Source organism: Microtus ochrogaster, linkage group LG2 (genome assembly GCF_000317375.1).
Source record: "Microtus ochrogaster isolate Prairie Vole_2 linkage group LG2, MicOch1.0, whole genome shotgun sequence".
NCBI lineage: Eukaryota > Metazoa > Chordata > Mammalia > Rodentia > Cricetidae > Microtus > Microtus ochrogaster.
The window spans coordinates 25,634,720-25,659,400 of record NC_022028.1 but is presented as its reverse complement, the minus strand read 5'-3'; the positions used below and the strand labels follow the sequence as shown (position 1 = coordinate 25,659,400).

Below are 24,681 nucleotides of genomic sequence, written 5' to 3'. Positions count from 1 at the left end.
TTAGGAAAACTGGTGAAAAGGAAAACAATGAGAAAAAAGTCACAACTGGTAAAGGGCCAAAGGCAAAATGATCAAACTATCCTCCCCTTGTCCTTTGAGCCATAAGACTAAACACACATGTACATGTGTAATATAACTCATAGGCAAATTTCCTAGCCCATCTGAAGAAATACAGGGGCACCTAGAACTTAAGAGAGTCAGAGAAATTTGTAGCAACAGGGCGTGTCTGCTGGTGGCCCTCAAAGATGTATGTGATTCAATCAGATGCGCATGGCAGAGATGGGTAAAGCAGTAATGGTCACAGGCTCTTTATTAAATTGAATGCCATGGGTCTAGCTATCTGGCATGGGAAGTAGCATTTCAGAAATGCTTATGCACTTGTAGATGTCCAGGTAGAAGACAGCGAAAGAGTAAGGCAGGAGGAGGAGAAAGTGGTTGGTAAAATTGTCAAGCTGAAGTGTGGAGTTCAAGGTCAGGTTTGGAATAATCACCATGCAAAACTCATCTGAAGAATAGTTACTAAACTCCAGGGCCCAACATCACAACTTCAGATTCAGGGCAGATAAATCCTTTTGTTCATTTCATTGCTAATTAACTGGGCCTCTTACATTTCTCAAGTGCACTTTTAAATTAACACTCTAATTATAAAAATAGTGTATAAATCATGGTTCAAAGATGAACTCCTATAACGTAGATTGCATCTATCCATATCACTGATTAAATATAACAATGTTGCAACAAAGTTTACCTCTCATTTGAGGTATATTACTGTATCTTTGCACACAGAAGAGTTAAAAAGGAATTAAAGCCAAATATATTCAGTTTGCAAGGTGACCAACCTGCCATGGGACCTTTGTCAGTGTCCCAATCTGAAAACTCTAGGACCTGAGCCAAATGACTTCAAAGGTTCCTGGCAGTTCTATGTGGTTGCTAATTACAAGTTGCTAATTGATTGTTAATTACAGCCTATAGGAATAGGAATTGCTAACCAATCACACATAGTTCTTGACATATGGCATATTTCAGACGGTTGTAACAAGGTTCCTATATATTCTAAGTGATGAATTCTTTGTTCTTTGGTTCTTTTAACAGCAATGAGTTTTCCTAATGGCTTCCATCATTGCACATCTCCAAATCCCAGTACCGCCCCCTTGATGTCTGTAAGAAAATCAGGAGAACTTGGTAGATTTCTGTAATCCTTAGATATGGCTGACTGTTCTGGGGAGTTAGTTCTGTGACACACCAAGGCACAAACAAGTATGTGGCTCGTCCTTCAAGTTTGTTTGGAAAGTCATCCTGTTTTATAGATAGGTGTCCAAAAGCTTCAAAAATGCAAAGTCAATAGCTCTGTTCTCAACTGTGAGAATTTTTGTTTTATGGTGATAGAAGAAAGACTCTCGAAAGATCCAACAGCCTTAGCGTAGTGAACTATTTTTTATGGAGCAAAGGACTGTGGGATTTGTAGTGTTCTCTGCTATGTCTGTGCTGGGCTATCCATCTGGACCCGGTTGCTGATGTCTCCTCCTCGGTCTGCTCTCCAGACTCGTACTCCTCATCTACTGCGTAGAACAGTGGCTTGGGCCGGATGACGTCCCGCCTGCCCCATCCAGCATGCTCCTCCCAGCTGCTGTTGCTTCGGTAGCTGAAGCTGAGCGCCTTCTCTCCTCTGTGAAAACTCTTCATGGGGATCATGGCTTGGGTCTGCCGTCTTTCCTGAAGGGACCCTGCTCGCGGGTGTGCTCTGAACATTAAGGGCTGGAGTCCTGGATCGATGCCATCATCGTCTAAGAAGACATCATGACAAGAATGGAAAGAAAACGTGAAATCGGAGTTAAGACGTCATGCCCAGGTGCAAGAAGGGCCAAGACTGCAGCCCCTGCTCTCCGCTTCATGGGTAACGTGGCTTTCCCTTTCAACACCACAACCTCAGAGGAACGGTGTGGGCAGTGCTATATGCTTGGTGCTGTAAATAAATGGGGATGCATGGAAACCTGTGCGTCTAGCCAGTCTCCCCTAGATTTGTAGCAGAGTAGCTTATCACACTAATGGATTAATAACAACATAAAGCATATACTAGAAAAAGTTTTGTCTTCTAAAAGATAAATGCTATACGAAAAAAGTTCTGTGAAAGTGGTTGGGATTTTTTTTTCCCCCTGTGTGTTTCTGTTTGTTGAGACAAGGTCTAATCCTGTCATGTCGAATGGCCTTGTCTTGTCTTTCAAAGGGTTAAGATTACAGGTGTGAGCCCCATGCTCGGCTCCTGGTTTGATGCTTAATTGGTCACTTTCTGAGAACTTTACATCTGAGTTTCACTGCCTGGACCTTGAAAATGTAATCTTGGAGAAACAGGGATGGGGGGTGGGGGAAGAGTAGGGAGGGAGTCTAAAAAGATCCCAGGCAGTGGCAGATGCTCCCCTGTCAATGGAGTTGATTGCGAGCAGACTGCAGTGGTGCACGATGACATGATGGGGCTGTGTGCCTGTCTCTGTCCTTCTCGTTTTGCATATTTTATGCCATCTAATTACCTTAATGGCCCTGAGAGATGTATAAAACCATTGCCCTCAAATCCTATGCAAAGTGCCTAAAGTTATTGTTCAAGAGGAGGTGACTTTCAGTAGGATACAGCAGGCAAAAGTGGGGTTGGAGCCACTCCCCTGTATTCTCAGGAGGTAGATCAAAACTCACACATGCTCTGGTCTCTCATATAAAACGGCACAGCGTTTGCATATAACCTATGCACACCCTACAGTTTCATTTAAGTAATCTCTAAGCCACTTGTAATACCCAATACATTGCAAATACTAAACAAATATTTGTTTTATTGCATCTGGGGGGGGTGATAAGGGTGAGGAAAAAAAAGTCTTCTTAGATGCAGAAGTCAGCTGTACGTATCACATGTATGCTGCTAAGGCTGTGTTATGAGGGGCAGGACCACCAGGTATCCATGTGATGCCCTGTTTTCTGAGTCATTTTAAGATTTCTATCCTTTCCTAAAACACAGCGCCTTTTCCTCCCCTTCACAGAGGGAGCTTTTACACAAATGTCACCTATTGTTTCTTCCAAGCTTTAGACTCATGGATTTATTTTTCCCTGACATGTTCTCTTCAGACTTTCACCATTTTCAGGCATTTATTTATAAATCTGGAAATTGTTCTTTCTCCCACATTCCATCCCCACCCACCCCCTAAAAATGCAAAAAGAAAATAAAGTCAAAAGAAGTGACATAAAATTAATACTGTATGTCTAAAGGCTTGCACTCGACAAAAAATATGCATATATTACTAGACACAAGAAAAGTGTAAAAACCCTGCTCAGAATTGTTTTTTCCAAAATGCAGCCAAATCATCACGGGCAGGTAGCTGGGGGCTGACATAGGGATGCTCTACTGGAGGTAAAGATAATCTATTTTCTGGTTTTCCTTCCCAATTCCCACTTACCTGGTACTGAGACCACACCTTCTCTAATATCCTTCCAGCTCAAAGCACTGAGTGGAGCTAGCCAGTCTCGCTACCCCCTTCGAGGTTAATGTAGAGTGTAGCCCAAGCATTTAGAAGAGGCTTGCCAAGTTAAGCTCAACGTAAGTGACTAGCTCTGCCCAAAATGTGAAGGAACGTTCTGTAATGGAGAAGATGGAGGAGAGAGGATGGGGCCTATACTTGGTCCTCGTTCACATGTCTACCTGCATGTGAGCACCCAGTACTCTCGTCCCAGGGAAGGACAGTGGCTACCTCTCAAGTAACATGTGAGTATCTTTACCATCCTCTGGACTAACAGGCTTAATTACCATGGCTAAAGGAGAAACAGGGAAAGTGCTTTTACTTGGGTCAGGGTGGAGCCAAAGCCTCAGGGGATTAGCTACTTGGTATAATTTGCATTGGTTACTGACTCAGACCCAGAGAGCAATACTTCCTTATCTCTTCATTTCCAAAGGTATATATATACACATATATTTTTAAATATCTATTTAATATATATTAAACCATTTCAACCATTTCCGAGTACAGTTCAATGGCACCCAGAGCTTTCCTGCTTCCCTGTAATCCTCACCACCATCCACCTCTAATTCCATTGGCTTAAAGCTGCCTCACACGCAAGAGAGGTTTTAGGGTGGGGATCTCCATAATTATGATAAAACATGAACCCCAAAGGTATAGGAGCCTTGAAAGTGTATGCAGGTCTCTAAAACCATCATGAAATTCACAGACATCCTGCCAGGGGCATGCAAACCTTGGCAGCCCTGCAAAGAGCCAGGAAAGAAAGTGTTACCATAGATTCACAGTGGTTGGCCAGGCTACCTGGTTGAGGCAACCCCATGCCACCCACGGTCTCCTAGCTAGACTAATTCTCTTCTCCTGGTTTTTCAGAAAGAAGGTGATCTCGAACAATCAAACTTTTAGCCGCACATCGAGGACTCTCCATTTCATTGTGATTGCTTCCATGGTCTTTTTGGGGGGAGGGGCTTTTTTTTTTTTGTTGTTGTTAATTCTTGTTACATACTTATTGCTAAATATATAAATACAACCGGCTCAGGTCTGGTCAATCTTATTTGTATGTGTATGTTTTCAGGGCCTGCCATTTGGTATTGGGTAACTCATGGGTGTGTTCTTGCCTAGCTTATCTGCTGGTGGTACCCTTGTTCACGTCATGGCGAGGCAGCTGTGCTGGTGAGACGTCACGAGCGAGACTTCACGAGTGTGGCTTCTCATATTGACCGTAATCTTTTAAAACTTGCTAAGGGGGGGGGGCGGCTGGTGAGTTAAATTTCATTACCTTCATCTCTCGGATTTCTAGTTCAACCACTTTCATCTGGGTGAAATTTAGAACCAGATTGGCATGTAAATAGAAAGAAAAAAAAGCAAACCAGCAAAAACTGTCAGAGATTATGATTTTTCTTCAACTCTGGATTAATTCATGAGACGTTCCCATTTTGGAGAGTTCTTGTCCTTCCCATGGCTAGTGGTTCCTACATGCATAGTTGGCTATAAGCCTGCTTTAACAGTCTTATGGCTCCTGCTCATGTGGGTACCCCGTGTCTCATTTTCAGTCGACGCTATCACAGATGAAGGCTTCCAGTACTACTCCTCTGCAAAGGTCACAGCAGAGAAGATACAGATGTTCCCTTTCTAATTCCTGTATGTTCTTGCTGCAGTGTGTCCCCACAATAAACTCCTGTTGAGCCATGATTATTGAATGTAATGAATTGGGAAGGTACTCAGGAGGGTTTAGTTCTCAGTACACTGGGTACTGCTCTCTAAACAGGTTGTTATTACATAGGAGAGTTTCCTGCCTTGTCTTCTCGTGCATGTGCCCGCCCAGCATTCTCATGGACTGCGACTGTGTGATGTCATTAGTCATGGGATGACGTTCTCATGAAAACCTCACTTGATGTGGGTCGTCAATCTTGCCCTTTTTCTGCCTATCGGACCATGAGTCAAGTTCACATCTCTTCTTTATAAATTGCTTGGTCTTAGGTGTTCTGTTTAGCAACAGCAACGAAAACCTGCTAAGGGAGTGCATACAGTTTTCAGGCATTAATGGCTTTTACGGAAAATATGCTTGAGATGCTGTTTGTTAAAGGAACCTACTAAAGGGTTAGGATCAGTGAAACTCGTGAATTCATTGAAGCTGCGGTTGCCCGCACAGGATCAAGCCAAACAACATTCTAGCATAGAGTGGGGAGGAGTTCATTGGCCTCCACCCATGCTGAGGAACTATAGACAGTTGACGGTTTCAGGGTGAAGAAGAATCCGTTTTCTTTAAGATATGGCTCCAGTTAGGGCAACTCTCCTCCAACGGATGCTCTACACCCAGGAAAATGGGCATCGCAAATTAGAGTTGGTCAATCACTTTAAATTTAAAGAAAGGACATGATATGAGGGTGGTGATGGTGATACAAGACAGGGTATCTGTAAGGAACTATAGGAAGGGGTGGGACAAAGATGATTTAAATATATTGTGTGACATTTGTAAAGAATTAGCAAAGTATTATAAGATAAATGTTAGAGTCCCTTCACCAATTAAATCTGATGAATACATAAATTCATTTCCAAATACCAAACAACTCCTACCTTCTGGAATGAAGCACACATTGCAAGGTTTAGTATTTAGAGTGACTGCGTGACTGTTCACTGTAATGCTTCTTTACACTTGTGCATCCGTTCCCCAAGAACCTGCCTGCTGTCAGCCCTGGGTCAGAATCCTGCAGTACTGATGACCATGCCAGAGGAGAGCTGTGGCACATCCTTGTTTTCTATTCACTTAAATGATGAGGTTTATCGTGAGTTATTAGACTAAGAAAGAGATTCTAAAACCCATCTGTTCATGTCCCATGTTTGTGGATCTCTTTTTAATTCCCTTTACTTTTGTTTGTGAAATGCCTTCACGATATGAAATGACACTAATTACCAGAGAGTCATCAGGAACAGACAAGATTAATGAAACAAAATTACCAGTCCAAAGCCCTCTTCAGAAGGAAGGAATTTAATGTAAAGGTGGCCTTTCATTTTGTAGAAGAAGAAGATGGTGTTAGAAGGAACATAATCATAGCAAACAATCTGAAGGGTACACTTGACTTACTCCATATGCAAAGAAAAGGCTCAAGATGGTTTGAAATGTAAATAGATTTGCTCTGTGCAGTTGACTTGTATTTTATCATTAGAAATGAGAACTAAATTCCTACCTTTGAGATGAGAAAGATGTCTTCTCTGGGACACTGTCAAATGAACTAGGAAATTTAGGGTTGGCAAGGGGAGGGAGAAGAGACAAAACACTCGCCGATGTTTGATGTAATGTATAGGACCGTAGGATACTGGCTCTGTGAAGGGCAGTGTAACACAGAGAGAGAGCTACAGAAGGATGTAGATGTTCTGCAGTGATTACACCAGAGTCTTTAAAAGTCTGCTTAACTCTTTTCATTGTGTGTTCCCAGTGATGGAGTTGGGTTTGACAAGAAGCCATTTTAAGCAAGAAAGACATAACCAAAAATCCCTTTAATTCAAAGAATAATCGTATTTCCTATAATAAGCAATTATTTTAAGGCCCTGTGCCTTTAGTTTATTTGGCTACCCAAAGTGATTTTTAAGGTTTAAATGAGTATAAAATCGAGTGGGTATCATGGCATATGATTGTATTATATATTACCCTTTTCTAACAGACATCATTTTGATATGTATTTGAAACATGGCAAATTTATTAGAAAAATGAGCTTTTTCAATACCTATGAATGTCAGTTATGTGTTGAATGGGTAACTGTTAATATGACTAAATCACCCCAATAAAGTTAACCTCATATTTAAATTGCACTGGACCCTTACAATTGCCCAAAAGTGATCCTTTTACTCATATTTAAGACACCAGTGAAGAGATCATGTGACCTGCCAATCATTGCTACACTCTAAATGGCTGGGAAAATTAAAACAGGATAGTAGTGCATGACAAAATTGCTATGAGTTCAAACTTCTATGCCCATAAATAAAATTCTGAAATTTATTTGCAAAGGATGCTTTCATATTTTTCCTCATTCAAGTTTCTACTTAATAGTCCTGATTGTGCTTCTTGGCCCTCACGTCTCCAAATCTTCACCATCTGACCCTGCACAGGGGAAACAGCAGCCAAGAGTGGGTTACCTGTGGATTCAGCAGCCCTTGCTTCTCTCCTTGCTGACAGGGGATTGCTGTAGGGGAAGGAGAGGTAGCGAAAGTTCTTGGTGCCCACCTGTGGGTAATGAGAAGAAGCAAAAGCAGAATGAGTTACTGCAGTTTCAATTGGCACACAGTCAGTAAAGGGAAAAAGGCATTTAATCATTTAGTTAGTTACATCATTGGTTTAAAGGAAGCAAAACACTTCTGACCTTAATATCTATTCATTCTCTCTTTCTCTCTTTCTCTCTCTCTCTCTCTCTCTCTCTCTCTCTCTCTCTGAAAGAACCCTTGTGAACCTTCCAGAGTTACTCTCATCGCCTTGCTCAGGATTAGATTTAGGGTCTGTTCTAGACCCGCTGTCTCGAACAGGATACAGCCTCAACGAGTAAGATGTTAGGGGCTCAATGGAGATGCGAGGAGACTTGGGAGACTAGCCAAAAGCAAATCCTTCTATTCAAAGTCCTGAGAGAAGCTTTGGTCTGAGGAGGAGTCCTCAGATGTTCAATACTTTGCCACCGTGGGTTCTGGACGCAAACTCAGCTCAGGGACCACATGATGTCTCTGATCTACCTTGGAAAGCACCTCCCCAACATACTTCCTTCACAGATGCTCGAAGTCCTAGAGTCCAGGGTCCAGAGACCAGGGCTGCTTTAGTACATTGCCCCCTACGACTTTTTCATCTCTCTGGTAGCATGTGAGGTTTGAGTACTTAGTAAGCGATAACAGTGATTTACCCTCAACTAACGAGGCTCTGCCCCGAGGGCAGTCCCAGTTATTAGGCGGCAACTTACACTTACCGGCTTTCCCCAGGGCAGACTCTGCCCTTTCCGCATGCTCTCCCTCAAGGTGTTCTGGCGGCGGATGAGAATCTCCTGGGCCTGCTTCTCACTTGTTTGGGGCTTGAGGTTATATTTGTTGTAGGACAGAGTCTGCAGGAAGAGTGTAATAATAGGCAGGTAAGAACTCCAGTGCTACCTGGGGCCCCAGAAGCATCCAGAGGCTTCTAGAGCAGGTAGACAGAGCTCCTGGGCGCGCTTTGCCCCTAGTATGACTGAGAAAGCCTCGTGTGAGGAAAGCCTGCAAGCAGACTCTCCTCTTCTGCTTAGCTGTGGCTGTGGACAGTGCCTTCAGAAATCCCTGCAGCGGCCATATCACCACCTGCACCCCCACCGAAGACCTCCCCCAACTGTGGCTGCCCTGCACACACGTGTTTTTTCCCGGGGACATTTTTATATTCTAGGCCTTCAAAGTTAAGGGGTAAGAAAAATATCAAAAGTAAATTTTGGATTTCCCACTAAGGTTCTGCTTTTCATTTCTCTACACACAAGCACCTGCATGCTTACTGAGGTGAGCAGGCAGGATAAATGCAGACGGAAGGGACATGAGAACTAAGGCAGAAACTACTAAGCAATTTGAAGGGAAGGTAGGGAGGACCCCAGGAGAAGATCCACCAATGAGTTTGTTATTGTGTGCCTGAAACACAGCATCCAAAGACAGTGAGTAGAAGCAAGGAAAGGGATAAGACGTGAAAATAGACATACATGCTTCCATTTTCTTGTTTCTTATCAACCAAAGCAAAAGAAATTAGGCTTTATAGTACATAATATATGGTACATAATATAGTTCATAATGAGCCAGGTGCCTACCCAGCCCCAAGGGGATATGGTTAGTTTTCTGTTTGAATGAAAAGAGTATTCCTAACAGAGAGCTGGCTGTGACTTTGTGTGTTGAATTAGACTTCACTTTACTGTGTTCTACTAAATGTAGACCCAGGTTGCCGATTGGTGATTTTCACTATCTATTAATGAAATCAATATTCTTCAAACAGGAAGAATTCCTACCAAGAAGGAATTTTCAGGTCAAAGGAAGAATGAAAAGCCCACTGACTCTGCTCCACCTAGCAGCTCCTTAACCACCACTTTGGACAAGCACAGTGCTCCGACAATTGGTGGGGAGGGGAGAGAAGAACTGTAAATACAATTTGACATGAGGTTCTTGCCCATCTTCTATAAAGATGAATCAAACTTAAGTACATTTAATAAGCTTTTATATTCCTACATCCCAGATTAGGAAGCTTTGCTTTAAGTAACATTTGGACTATTTTGCCTGATACACCACTGTCCATGTCAATTTGGCCTTCTGCAGAGAGCACAGGAGTTTCTACACACATAGAGTACTATGCTAGTGTCTTTTCCTTCTCCTTTTTCTGTCCTTTTTAGAAGGAATCAGTGCCTGGATGAAGCTGGTTCATTCTCACTAAACCTTGAGCTCTGCTGGAGAAAGAAGGCTTCACTATGTACGTAGATCATGAACATGTTTGGTGTGTGCAAGCTGTAACAACACAGAACAGAACAGAATTAGAATATATTACTCTCTTCCTTCGAAAGCCCGTAGAAGCTTGGAGAGCAATAGAGAGCCTGTGCTGAGGCTTGTCCTATGATAAGTTTAGGGTGTGCCTTTCTCTCTCCATTCCACTGTGTTGCAGTTTCTTCTGTGGTTATACCATTGGAAACCTCCAGAAGTTAGTCCTTCACCTCCCCACCCATATAGATTCTATCCTGAACATGCTAAGAGGAAGTATTTTTAAAAGATGTGTCCGGCGATGGTGGCGCACGCCTTTAATCCCAGCACTCGGGAGGCAGATGCAGGCGGATCTCTGTGAGTTCGAGATCAGCCTGGTCTACAGAGCTAGTTCCAGGACAGGCTCCAAAGCCACAGAGAAACCCTGTCTCGAAAAAAAAACAAACAAAAAAAAAGATGTGTCCAGAGTACCAGCTCAGTTTCCTATCAACTGTAACTTAGGATCACCCAGAATCTTACCATATACTCTGCCTGGCCCTGCCCCAAAGCGACTGCTGAGCCCCTAAGACAAACTCTTCTAAAACATGCAGTGATAAATGTCTCCAGCTATCTGTCTGGCACCTCTTGTCCAGATTTGAGGACAACGGATGACTTCTACACAAGCTCTCTGTCAATCCTTCAAGCTGTAGACTGTCTGCTATAAGCAGTGGATGTCTGTCCAGTTGCTCAGGGTAGCGTTTCCAGGGGAGATTTTCCTTTGAAAGAGTAGAAGACTTTCTCAACCCTACAAATGCTAGATGTGGGTGAACAAACAAGTGTGTTGTCAGTTTTTGGTGAACTTGACACAAATTCGAGGCATATGGAAAGAAGACATCTTAAATGAGGGATTGCATTTATTATATTGGCTGCAATCAAGGGTGTGTGGCATTTTCTTGATTCCTGACTGATGAGGGAGGAGCCTAGCCCACTGTGGGCCATGCCATCCCTCAACAGGTGGTCCTGGGTGGTATAAGAAAGATAAGAAAGCAAATCATGGAAGCCAGGGAAAGTGAGCCAGGAACCAGAGCTCCTCCATGGTTCTTGCTTCGCTTGGTTTAGTTCTTGCCCTGACATCCCTCAGTGATGGGCTATGAGTGGGAAGTGTAAGCCAAATAAACCCCCTTTTTCTGAGTTACTTTTGGTCATAGGGTTTATCAAACTAGAATATTAGGGAACAGGGACTGGTGAGTTCTATAACATAGAGGTGAGCAGGTCCCCACAGCCTATCACTGCACTCAATCCACTGATCTTATTCTGATTTGATTCCACTTGACACTTTGCAACAAATCCATGAATGAAAAGGGGCCAATATACTCAAATTCAGAAAAATCAGGAAGGAAGAGTGACGCTGCCTAGTCTAGAGGAGAGAACCAGGTGAAAGAAGACAGTGGCTATCTGTGTGTCTACAGCTGGGGAATAAAAGAGAATGCGAACAATGAATCATTTCAGAGCACATTGGAGTTTCAGGGCTCCAACCTCCTTCTCTGTATCCTTAAGGTGGGGAAAACATCCAGTACCAGGTACTCAGTGAGCCTGGCTCTCCCTCAGCTCGCTATTCTTCCCACCAGGAAGTTCTTATCGACGTAGGGAAGGTGAAATGCGATAGTCTGGCTGGAACAGTTTCACTTGGAATGATTTGAAAGTCATTGAAATTTACCCTAAGAATATTGCCCCAGAGCTGAGCTATATATATTCCTTCAGCCTTTTCTTTCTTTGACACAAACTCTTTAATTATCAACCTTCCTGACCCAGAACCACAGAGAGCACCGACCTTCACTGGCTGTGTGAGTCCGGAGTCCTAGAAAGAACACTGGCTCGGGGCTCAGCAGAAACTCTTAACTTGTGTTTACTTTATCACCTTGAATAAATCCAATCATTAAGATTGTTAACCCCAACATTTACTAGAAAACAGATAGTTTTGACTAGATAATTTCTTAATCCCATCCAAAGCATGATCTATGGCATTACCCAAAACAAACATCCTCACGAGAGACATACTTAATCACAGCAAGAAATAGAATGGACCAACGAGTCACCGAACTTGAAAAGTCTTTTGCAGGGATGACATTGACTTAACTGTCATTAACTCAGAGTCTCTGAAGATCCCTCCGCTAAACTCTAATGAAGAAAGAGTCCAGACCAAAGCACCGAGATGCCAGTATTTCTTTTTAGTCTGGCTTCCAGCATTGTAGCTTCCTGATTCTAACCCAATAAGTGCTGTTTGTTGACTTTTGTCATAGTGGATCCCATAGTGGACATCTCGAGGCACAACAGGATCCGGGTGCCATGTTTTTCTTACACTGCAGGAGGATGGCTGTATCTGTCTTCCCTTTGAGGACAGGGAGACCTGTGGGTTCTGAAAGCTCTGGCTACAGGGCTGGGGCAGCCTGACCCCTAGAGCCAGAAATTGGATTTGCATTTCTTCCTAAGCCCCTGATGCCAACCTGGCAGCTGACAGCTAGCTCTCTGTTCTCCAAACCCAGCAGGGCAGCTGCTTGAGAGGACACTGTGAACAAGACCAGGCTCCTGAAAACCTGCAGAAGCAGAACAAGGCAGGGCAGGGCAGGGGGCAGCGCAGAGGGCTCACGCTTACTCTTTGTCGAACTTGGTACATGTTTCTTGTCAGAATGTCCCGCATAGACTCCACGTCTTCAGGGGAAAGCCTCTTGGTTCCCTGTATCCTCTCGGGCCTGGAAACACCATGGGGAAAAAGCCATTATTTTTCTACTTGAACAAGGAGTGCCATGAAGATACAATGGGCTTTGCCCCATCCTATCCTGGCGGAATTCCTAAATTCCAGGATCGTATTTGCCCATAATCATTCCTGCCACCCTGGCAAATCAAGTCCAAACATAAGTTTCGATTTAAAGATTTAAAAACATGTTCTCTCTTACAGTTTCATGTGTTCATTATTGTAACCCATTTTTCAAGAAAGGGTTATGGTCATAAGCACCAACTAATTCATAAACTACAATATAAATCAATTATTTGGAAGTGATGCCATTAAATACAATCCCAAGATTTTACTGTTCAATGTAATAGAAATAAAAGCAATCAAAAGTTCAGGTTTTCTTTGTTAGTTCTCTGTTCGGTGTTATGCAGATGGATAACAAAGAGTTCAGAGTCCAATATCATCCACACCACTGCATTTTGTGCCTCACTGGTATGTTGGGTTATCGAGGTTACATGAGGAAAGGAAGCTTTCTGGAAATTTTGCCTTTAGAGGTCTGCCATGGTGAGTTTGAACTGTCAGCTTGAAATGGTCTAGAGTTGCCTGAGAAGAAGGGGTTCCTATGGGGTTGCCTAGGTCAGGTTGGCCTGTAGACAAAGCTGTGGAAGATTGTCTTGATTGCCTTAATTGATGTAGGAGGACTCAGACCGAGGAGGATCCATTGCCCGGCTTGGGGCCCTGAGCTGTGTAAGAGTAGATAAAGGTGACTGAGCACTGAGCATGCCTGCATATTCTCTCTTTCTTTCTCTCTGTCTCTGTCTCTCTCTGTCTGTCTCTGTCTCTCTCTCTCTCTCTCCCCTCTCTCCTTCTCTCTCTCCTGATTTGACTGTAGTGTGTGGTGTCACTGGTTGTTTCAGGTTCCTGCAGTGACTTCCCCCAATGATGAACTATAATCTAGAACTGTGAGTTAGAACGAGCACCTTCTCCCTGCCTTGCTTTGTAACAGGATTTATTGTTGTTGTTACTACTACTACTACTACTACTACTACTACTACTACTACTACTACTACTACTACTATTATCGTTATTATTATTTTTGTTTTTATCATGGCAACAATAACTAAATTGAAACAGGGCCTTATCTTTGGTTAAGGAATAATTGAGAAATGAGACTCAGGCTTTATAAGCAGAATTAAATGATTTGTACCACGGAGGTTACCCCAGCTGAGGCATTGGGCTCCCAACGAGTTTAAAACTTTAGCCTCAGGGCCAAGCTAGCGATCAATGCCCAATTGTCCCCTGAGATTTCAAAGCTTAAATGTTGCTATGATAAGAAATTCTTATGTGACAGATGTATTTGATTGCAATCTAGTAGCGGTAATTGAGAAAACCTTTTTATTACACTGGAAACAGACATCAAGTCTAGAACATAGGTCTATGAAAAAAGGAGCTGAAAGCTCAGCCCTCCTTTCAGCTCAGCCACCTCTCCCAGCATCGTGCTATAGCCCACAGGGCTTTTCCTTTTCTAGTCTCTGCCCATTTCTTGGAAGCACAAAGGCGCCAAAGCCTTCAGTATCTCCTTTCTCATATTGTCAGGGTAATTGGTCACAGGGATAAATCAGTAAATTCAATACAGGTGACATTTAAAGCACTCTCCCCAAAATTTCATAGCCATTTGACAATAAAGGTGGTTTGGATATAATGTGCCTTTTATGAAAATAAAGAGATTTTATATGGGGTATCATGGGTTACAGGGACTTTTGTTAGCAGCTGCTATCTGCAGAATGACTGACGTCCTTCTCTGCATGATGACTGAAATCAGAGTTTCTCTGTCTTAAATTGCAAATGTCACTTATTCTGATATCAGGTGCCACCCTCGATGATCTATGTAAATGTAATTGTACTAATGTCCTCCAAATAAAATTTATTTGGATTTAGGTATGCCTGTTCACACAGTCTGAACACATTCTGTCATTATGGTGTGTGTGTGTGTGTGTGTGTGTGTGTGTGTGTGTGTGTGTGTGTTTGCGTAATGGATTGCTAAACAGAAACACCAGCTAGTCAAACATTTTTATGTTCTATGTTCATATAAAACAAATAGGAAAACCACAGATAAAGGAAACGGCAGGAGAAGTTTGAGAGAGCAGCAGAGCTGGCTTGGCATTCTTCCCGGTTTATAACTGATCACTCCAGGAAAGATCGGGCTTAGTTAAAGTCCTCTTGGGTTACTGGCTAGAGTTGAGTACCACAGACCTCTCAAAGCTGCGCCTCTTCCTGACTCACACCAAGAAGTGGCAGCTACAATTCTACAAAAACACTAGGTAACCTGAACCAGGAGCTACCTGGAGTGGTCTTTATGTCACTTCATGAGCACAGCTGTCCCTGGAATACTCACATTCCAGCTGCAAGAATGACACAATCCTTAGAAGACAATATTGCCAGGAATCTTTAGGACCAGCGATTCAGAGGGTAAACTGCACAGCTCTTGTCTCTGGAATATTCATATATTACAGGTAAAGGGGTCTCTGCTAACATCAACCAGGAAAATCTAAATCCAATTGCATGTGTACACAATACTTACATTTCTCATAAATTTTCTCCTTCTTTGTCCCCCTTCCTTCCTTTCATGAGATGCTATACTAATGTAAAGATACTTTAAGTGAATTATGAAACCTAACAAACACTATATTCACATCTTAGTAAGAATATCCCAAGAGCAACAACCACTGTGCCCAAATTCTTTGAGAACAATACATCTTTCAGTATCAAAGTCATGAAGTATTCCTCATGAGTTACTCCATTTGCATGGCTACATGCAGTATTCACCATCAGTTACCTTGTCTGTATGACTGACTGTCTTGCATCTTTTGGTTTGTTGTTGTTGTTTGTTTTGTTTTGTTTTGTTTTTCGAGACAGGGTTTCTCTGTAGCTTTGGAGCCAGTCCTGGAACTAGCTCTTATAAACCTGGTTGGCCTCGAACTCACAAGATCCGCCTGCCTCTGCCTCCTTTGTGTTGGGATTAAAACCGTGTGCCACCACCGTCCAGTTTTGTCTGATATTTTTTTTTCAAAGGCCATTTAGATGTGCATATCTAACATGAACAAAGTATGGTTTACAGGATACACAACATTCAGTCATGGAATTTACATCAGAAACTAAATCCCAATAGTCTCTTGTCAGAAAATAAATAATAAGAACTTAATCCCATCAATGTGAAATTGATTAAAATAGTTCTTAAGCTACAATGAATTTGCCTAAATATTAAAAACCAGACAAACAAAGAGACTAGAGAAGGGACTTGGCAGTTAAGAGAACATACTACTTTCTCAGGAGATCTTAGTACAGCTCCCAACACTCACATCAACTCCAAAGAGGATCAGAGGTCTCTGTTCTCCATGGCACCTGCCCTCAGGCACACCTGACCACATATAGGCTCTCTCTCTCTCTCTCTCTCTCTCTCTCTCTCTCTCTCTCTCACACACACACACACACACACACACAATTTAAAAAAGAAGAACATGACACATTCAATCTCTTGAGAGTTTGGAAATAAAATGATTTGTGATGACAGAATTGTAACTAGTTATTGATAGTTGGCTTAATACCTGTAACACTAATCACTATAAAATTAGTCTACTTATCTGAGGTAAGATTTTGAGAAGCTCAAGCTAGCTTTGAACTTACTCCCTTTCTACCTCCGGTTCCCAAGTGCAAAGATGACATGCTTCATCACCACACCCACTGGATGCCGGAAATCAAACTCAGGGCCTCACGTGTGCCAGGCAGGCACCATGGCAACTGAGATAGATCCTTAACCCTAACAAAATTGTAAGAAGAAAACTGTTTTATGTTTATTTACCTGTCGTGTATGTGTGTGGTGGCGTTTTAACTGTATTTTAATAAATAAAGACTGCCTGAAGATCTGAGAGTAAAACAGCCCCACTGCTCAGCCTTACAGATCAGGTAACGGTAACACACACCTTTAATCCCAGTAGCCATAATGACACACACCTTTAATCCCAGCAGCACATTAACTAGTTGCTATAGAAACTGAGCAGTGCATGTCTTTAATGACGGTGGTGCATGCCTTTAATCCCAGCCCTAGAGAGGGGTATAAAACAGGGGAGACAGCTCTCAGGTGCAGCCTCGTTCCGAGATTCCAGGAGGCAAGATTGTCCTATCAGACTGAGGTCGAAGTAAGAGCCAGTGGCTGACTGTTTTGCTTTTTAGATCTTCAGGTTGAACTCCAATTTCTGACCCTGAGATTTGCTAATCGTGCTTCATATGTGTGGATTCGTGTGCTGGTGTACCAGTGCAACAGCGCACATGAGGGGTGAGGAGACAGTTTGTAAGATGTGGTTCGTTTCTTCCACCACGTGGGTCCAGGGTATCAAACTCAAGCTGTCAGGCTTGACAGCGGGAACCTTTCACTACGGAGCCATCATACAAGCCCGGAAGCTTCTTTGTAGCACTTATCCCTCTGAGTCAGTGTCCTTTCATAACCTCTAACAGATTACCCGTCCTGTGTGAGAGGAGCAGCTCTCCATTGGAAATAACAAGAGAAATGCCTATTCCAGCTCTCCCATAGGGTGGGATGGGGATTCAAGTAAGTACTACCGTGAAATATTATACCATGGCAAAAGCGCTGGGATCCCACAGAACCAACGTGCTCTGAGCTGTACCAGAGTCGGTCCAGATAGTAGCCTTCTCCTGAAGGTCCAAGAACTTGGAAATTAAACTATTGTGTCTAACGATTGCTTAAAGTCATAAAGAAAAAAAAATAGATGTGTTTGTGGCCGTTATCTCCTCATACTGAATCCTGAGAGGCGCCCGTGTACACGGGTCTTTTTCCTATTATTGTATGAAGGTTTGGTTTGTGTTTTGTTTTTTTGTTTCAGAAACTGGGCCCTCTTTGATCTCAGGAGAGGAATTCCTTTTTACTTGGTGCCCTACAGGTTTCTACTGAGATCAAATGAATGTAAGTTAAATACTAAAATTAAACTGACCACCGACGTTAACAAAATCTTTCCCACTCCAGTTAACTTACTTGACTGGGCTATATGAGGTGGAAAAATCTCTTACCTGTAATACTCTGAAGAATCTTGGATCATTGTCTGAAGAAATGATTGAGTCAAAGGAAGCAGGGGAGCGTGCCAAATAAAACTGGTTTAAAAACTCCCTAGTGGTTGGATTTGAAGCAGTTGCTTATGGCTGATACATGTGATGCTATACAGAAGTTAAAAATACGTTTTAGCCCAACAGACTGAAACACAGATGAGATTCTAGTCTGAGATAAGAGAAAAGCACCCTTGCATTCCTAGACAAAGTGCTCACACAAGTAGCAAGCAAACTGATGGAGAAAGTTTCTAGTGGTTTGGTCTGTCTGGAACTGTCCAGCCCTCCTCTGCCTCTGCAGTAACTGCAGTTCCTCCTTTGATGAGTAGGCCGCACAGCAGGAGATCACAGGAAACACACTTCTTCTACAATCACATCGATTCCTACGCCATATTAGACTGCATTGTGTGGTCTTGTATATTAATGGCATGCCTTGACCATGCCATGCCTGGAAGGGCAGCACCTATGTCTGTCTTCACAGAGTTTAGCACACAAGCTAGGGGCCTCCCAAGCAGGACATGACCTAAGACACAATGTGTAAGGGCTAGCCAGAAACTTTGGTCAAAGGTAAGATCTGAGTATGTTGTCTCAGGAAGTGAAATGAACGCAAAGAGAGAAACTTCGCTGGATAAAATAAGAACATGTGGAATGGGAACAGAATCAGCATGCCTGGTTTTCCCAGTCACCCCCAGGTCCACTGCGGCTCCGGACAGCATTGCCAGTAAATATTTGTTAGCACATTCCCATTTTAGCAGCAGGCGTCTCCTTTTAGTTACATAATGGCCGGCATGACACAAACAAACAAACCACCTAAAACAATCGCAGGGATAAAGAAGGCACAGAGCTTTCTGTTTAGGTCGGATGCCTTCAGGGACACTTGTTTACCTCTTCTCTGGTCTTGTAGGAAGGTGCTGGTGCTTCTGGTTCATTAGCAGGTGATGGGGGAAGGTGTTACCTGAGATAACACTCAGCCGGTTTGTGACAGTTCCATTGGTACCTATTCTTAGCTCTGTTCTCAACTCGCTTTCCTGATGTGGGGACATCATTGAAGCTCATGATCGAGTGCCATTATTCCAAAGATGACAGGGTGGAGGGGCTGGCGTGTCCTTTCCCTAAATATATGCTGTCATTAATTTTTGCACGTTATACGCCTTTGCTTAGGAGAAAGCTGGGCTTCTTTGGGAACTAATTCTAGAAGTACTGAAGGAGCTTTTGTAAAACGTCCGACAGTTAAAAGAGCTTTTAGAAATATCTGTCCAGCTCTGGGGACAGTTGGTTACCAGGTGTGGAAGACACTCAGCACTTATTAGGCGGGTCCACTGCCTTGCCTTCACACGGAATCTGTGTATTCTCCTTTTCATCTGGAAGCCAGTCAACATTCTGGTCGTGCTCCAAGCTGGTCTCACAGATTTCAGACAAATCTCACATACAGACTCTTTCTATCGCAAACACCTCTTTAACTTTAAAGAGCTGTAAGCTGCCCCACCTCTACCTACCACCTCGTTTCCTCCCTGCCTCGGTTTAGGTGAAGTCTTCAAAGGTCCATGTGTAAAAGCTGGGTCTCTAGGGTGGCAGTCTTGGGAGGGCTCTGCAGGCCTTTAAATGGTGTGCCCTAGGGAGAAGCTTTTAGGTCATCAGAAGGGTGATCTCAAAGGGGATTCCAGGACTAATTTTAATCCTTCCTTTCTCCCCCTGATTAAGGATATCCACCTTCACTGGGGTACATACTTCTCCCACTCTGTTGTTATCAAAGAATCATAGACTTGACCTTAAATTTGAACCTCCAGACCTCGGAGCTCCAGCTAACTTCCCTGCACTTTTACAAGTAGCCTGCTTCATATATTCCATGGTAGCGATAAAGGAAGAACTGATGTACCTCCCAGATCCAAGTCAGCATCCCAGATAGCTACCACCTCTCCTCATGGAAGATAGGAAGAGAAAGACAGCTCACACAAAATACAACAGTGGAAGTGAACAGAGCTTGCAGGAGAGAAATGTTATAAACTCTCCTGCCATTCTATGTCTTTACTTGGAAAATGTCATGTCATGTAAAGAAGGCAACTTGTTTAAAAAGTACTTCCCCTAACTGGTGAAACGTGGCAAGCTTGAAGCAAAGCATGAGATGTCAAGAACGAGACAATTTTATGATTCCTTCCTCATCTAAAGCCCATGTTATAATAGTTTGGCCCCCAGATCATGGCACTATTGGAAATGGGGGACCTTTCTGAGATATTATCAAGGGGGGGGGAGTTTCAGGCCATTGGGGACCTGCTGTTGAGTGAGACATTGGAACATCTAGCTTCTCTTCCATGAGGTGAATGTTTTGCCATCATGGTGACATAATATGCCACCTCATTGTATGCCCGAAACTACCCACCACTGGCCTGCTAGTGTGAGCTGAAGTAAACCTCTCCCCTTTCCAAGTATTTGTTACAGTTCAGAATGTTAACTGCCACACTCCTCTTTCCGCCTCCTCCCTTCTGCTACTTCTTTCAAATGGAGCCATGACGTAGCCCTGAAATTCAGATATTGAAAGTCTGAACCAGCAGTTCTCAACCTGAGGGTGTCAACCCCCTGGCGAGTCACATATCAGATGTTTTCAGTATAATTGATAAGGGTAGCAAAACTGCAGTTACAAAGGAGCAATGAAATATTTTTATAGTTGGGAGTCCCCATGATGTAAGGAACGGTACTAAAGGGGTGCAGCGTTAGGAAGGTTGAGAACCACCGATCAAAAGGCAGATGGAACTCACTGATAGGGTGTGAGGAGAGCAGCAGAGGTCAGTATCCCCGTCTCTACCATCTCGATGGCCTGCTTCATCTCAAGCTTCTTATACAAAGAAACGATGCTTGATTTCGGCAGGTTCCTCCGAATTAGAATTTTCCGTAAGTATCTATGATCAAACTTCTTGAACCTAAACATTGAAACAAACATCTCCATGTGTGTTGTGGAAGTATAGATTTATCTCTAAACAACTGACAACTGAAATTCCATTCTGAAAAATGTCAAGCGCCTTAAATTCATCACATTTGAACACATTTTCTTTTTTTTAAAAAAATCATAGCATTTATGCATTTAAACAAACAAACAAACAAAAAAAAAAGGATGGCCTAGTGGCCAGGATACAATGAAATCAACTAAACAAAAAGAAAGGGACAAGGTACAATCAGGGCAGAAAGTGTGCATAAGAGGTGGGGGAAGAGCCCTACTCAGTTCTAACTGTAAGACAAGAATTGAAGTGGCTGAGGCTTTTAAAAAAGCTTTCCCTCCTAAAGGCTCCCAACAACAGCTGCTTCTCTTTCAGTCATCTAGGTCTATTCAACCAGAACCCAGCAACTTTAAATTGACTGCCAGTTAGAGCAGTTTTCCTCATTGTGTTGCGGATCACTTTGAATCTTGCCAACGAAGGAAAAGAACTACCCTCTGCCCCCATCAAACATCTCAGCAATCTGAATAAAGGAGAGCTAGCTGACTACTGTTGCAAACATCTGGTCAACCCATTAGTCTAAGCTATACACTTGCAATGATGCCTTGGGAGCTTGTCTAGAGTCACAATTTTCAATGCTTCTAATCATTTCACATTCAAAGAGGAGTTTTCTGCCTGCTTTGTTTTCTTGGTAGGGAAACACAGCTTCCTGGAATGCTGGCTCATTGTTTAGTGTTTAATTCCCTGGACCATAAGGTCAACAGACACCACCAGTTAAGTCCTTTCTGTACATGGAAGACTGACCTCTGGAGCGTTGTCATCTTTTTTTGGCTTAGATCCATAAGTTCTTTACAAGGAGGTCACCCCTTGACCTTCTGTGCTTGGTCATATGCTATATGATTCCTCCTCAAGGCTCTGTAATCAGCACCCCCCTCTGCCCTGAACCTGTCTTAACAATGGCATTTGACATTCCTCTTCTGAGTCTGTCTTGACCTTGTTCTTGCCATCTCCTGTGGCTGCCATTGCCCCCACCTCATTAACCACTTAGGTCTCCTGATGTGCCAGGTCATTCCTCCTGTGTTGGCTCTCTCCGGCCTCCCTCCCATCCTCTCTCTTGGCTTCTCCCTGACATCATCTGTTCCTCCATTTCCTCATCAGCTCCATCAGAGAGAGAGAGAGAGGAGTTCTGAGTCCTCTGTTCAGTTTGTCCTCACATCTTTTATAAAAATCGCACATATGCCCATAATGTAGCTGCTAACTACTTGCTGACGACTTACCATCTGTCTCCAGCCACATTCCTCCAGTTTGAGATTAAAAGAATCCATTCAGAAACGTGGGATGCGGTGAGCAAAAAGGCTTAGGCATTTCAGAAGAATTGCCATTCATGAATGACTTTAGAGGTTTCCAACTAGGGTTTCTTCAGGCCCTTAAAGAGTCACTAAACTCATCCCCAACTTCATGAACTTGAGTATCGCATGGTTGAGCTACTGTTGTAAGGGGACAGGCATTGTCTTTATTTCCAACCTTAAATATGACTTTCTACTTTCTGTTTACTGCTTGGGCTAGAGCTTTTCAAAACAACCTGCCCCACCTCTACAGCTTCCTCCTGACACCTCTCATCTTCCATGCTAGGCACACCCAGCTGTTTCTTGTATAGTATAATTCTGGGTCCTCCATCTTCCTGGCTCTCTTTACCTCAAGGCATCATACTCTGGAAGCCGTTATTAGGCAATGAAACCCTAGCCTACTTACTTGTCTCTCACTTGATAGTGACTCCATTGCCCACACACATCTTCAATCCCAGCCTTCAGATGATCCATCAGCTGCCAAATCAAACATAAGAAATGTTAGTAAAGTATGAACTCCACAAGGCATGCACGCACGCACGCACGCACGCACGCACGCACACACACACACACACACACACACACACACACACACAACTATAGGCTTTGGAGACTAAGGAAGGCCTTAATTTGCTTAAACATAACCTCTTTCTTAGAACTCTGGTCATGTCATAGAATTTGTAATGCTTTTCATAGTAATTCCTTCTCTTTATGACTGAAAGATTCTGAAGATAAACTTCTTTATAATTTGCACAGAACAGAGTGAGAACAGTGTACTTGGCACTTGATTTGAATAAGACTTTTCTAGGAAGATCTAGAAATTTCTCATGATTGAAATCATATGGATGCAAAGCATAATGATCAGCTACTACTTTTTATTTTCATTGTGAAAAGAAAATCTCATGTCTAATTTGCATAGTTTTCCACATATAATTCTTCAGATACACTACTCTAATAATAATCATACTTGTCCTTGTTCCTCACTTTTTCACATCAGATAGATAGGAAGGGAGGCAATGTCAGAAATGCCCAATCTTCATACTTATAAACCAATATAAGATCTTCATATTCATTTTAAAATTCAATCCTTTAATCTAGGAATTTACAGTTCAAAACACAAGTCAATTATACCATGTTTGTTTTGTTTGTAATAATTTATAAGAATTTTGGTGGAGATATAATCTTAAGATCTTCTAAATAGATCTACAAATAATTAAAAATTATTCAGGTTTATGACAGTTTCAGTTTTATTTTGAAAACATAAAAAAATGCAAAGTGGTTACTTAAACCTTTAATTGATCTATTGTCTTCTAATGATAGTAATAAAACAGTTTTTGAGGTAGGCTCTGTGTGTGTATAGATCAGACTGGCCTTAAACTCACAGAGACCCACCAGCAAGAGTAAACAAGTCTCGGCCTTTTCAGTGGCACTGGGAGGAAAGAATCAGAGTCTCCTGACATGTACACAGTCTCCTGGGGGCTCTTGAAAACTAGCAGAAGTAATTCATCGGAAAGGACAGGGCTAACTTACCCGAATGTGAAGCTCTTCATTGATGGATTCTTTTTTATTGGTCTTTCTGACATCCAGGTACCTGACCAGTGGGCCAATTGTGATTCCCTAGATCACAAATAACAAAATAAAGGGATTTCCTGAGGTAAATAATGTTACTATAGAGAACAATTCTATCAACAAAACTATAAAATGCCCAATTTGTATGTGTTCGTTTCTATTTTGTATGGGATTAAATGCATCAAAATTACTTTAATTCCTAGTTCTTCTACACACTCCAACAAAACATATGCTATAATCTATTTCAATACAGTGTCTAGGTGTCTTTAAATAAATCTTCATTACCTCATAACGACATAACTTCAGCTAAACCAAAATATTGTGTTATCAAGTACTAGTTGCTGTCATACTTTCCAAGATAAACAGAGTAACACTTGTTCACGCCTTACCTGGGAACATCTTGATCAATATGTTTTATTGGCTCAAAGACAATGTATCGCAGAAGTTAAAGCTTTACCGTGAATACGTCTCTAAGTAATTTAGGCTCTATTTAGACTCTTAACTTTAGAGGATGAACCAGAAGTCTAAACACCAGATACAGCATCTTTCTTTACATCTTATGAGTTTAATATAGAGCTGCAAAGGAACATACACATTTAAAATATGAAAGAAATCTACCAACCTGAAAGAATACAGTAAAATATGTAACGACTAAAGTAGCAGTAACAAATAATTTCTTCCTAGGAAAAAGGGACAGAGGAAGCAGAAACGCAAGGGAAAAGCTTCCGGCGCCTCGCACGCCACTGTAGAAGATTATGAACTGATCCTTGACGGAGAAGGGAAAAGTCCGGAACTGGTTACTGACATAGAAGAGAGTAAACACGCCTGGAAAGGGGGAGATACATATTAGAGCAGCAGGGCATGGGTGGTGGCGATGCAGAGACTCAGCAAGATAGCCCAATCCTCCACACCCAAGATCACTCACCCCAAACAGACCCTCTCTCAAGGCTCGGCGTTTCTGTGATATTTTGGCTCCTTGAGTTAGAGAATTTCCTTGGTTGCTCTCTCTCTCTCTCTCTCTCTCTCTCTCTCTCTCTCTCTCTCTCTCTCTCTCTCTCTCTCTCTGTGTGTGT

General features: G+C 42.5%; 1 protein-coding gene across 2 annotated transcripts in view; it reads right to left on the bottom strand.

Moving 5' to 3' along the window:
• Positions 1–284: 284 nt before the first annotated feature.
• Slc9a4 (solute carrier family 9 member A4) overlaps positions 285–24,681 on the bottom strand; it is a 51,225-nt gene continuing 26,828 nt past the window's right edge. For both annotated transcript variants that reach the window (XM_005359992.3, XM_026785781.1), the window contains exons 5-12: positions 24,231–24,433; positions 23,570–23,656; positions 22,446–22,516; positions 20,520–20,681; positions 12,574–12,670; positions 8,438–8,569; positions 7,626–7,713; positions 285–1,784 (exon numbers count right to left, since the gene is read on the bottom strand). In XM_005359992.3, coding sequence (XP_005360049.1) covers positions 1,429–1,784; positions 7,626–7,713; positions 8,438–8,569; positions 12,574–12,670; positions 20,520–20,681; positions 22,446–22,516; positions 23,570–23,656; positions 24,231–24,433 — 1,196 coding nt within the window. In that variant the 3' untranslated portion in view covers positions 285–1,428. The remainder of the gene's footprint in view (positions 1,785–7,625; positions 7,714–8,437; positions 8,570–12,573; positions 12,671–20,519; positions 20,682–22,445; positions 22,517–23,569; positions 23,657–24,230; positions 24,434–24,681) is intronic.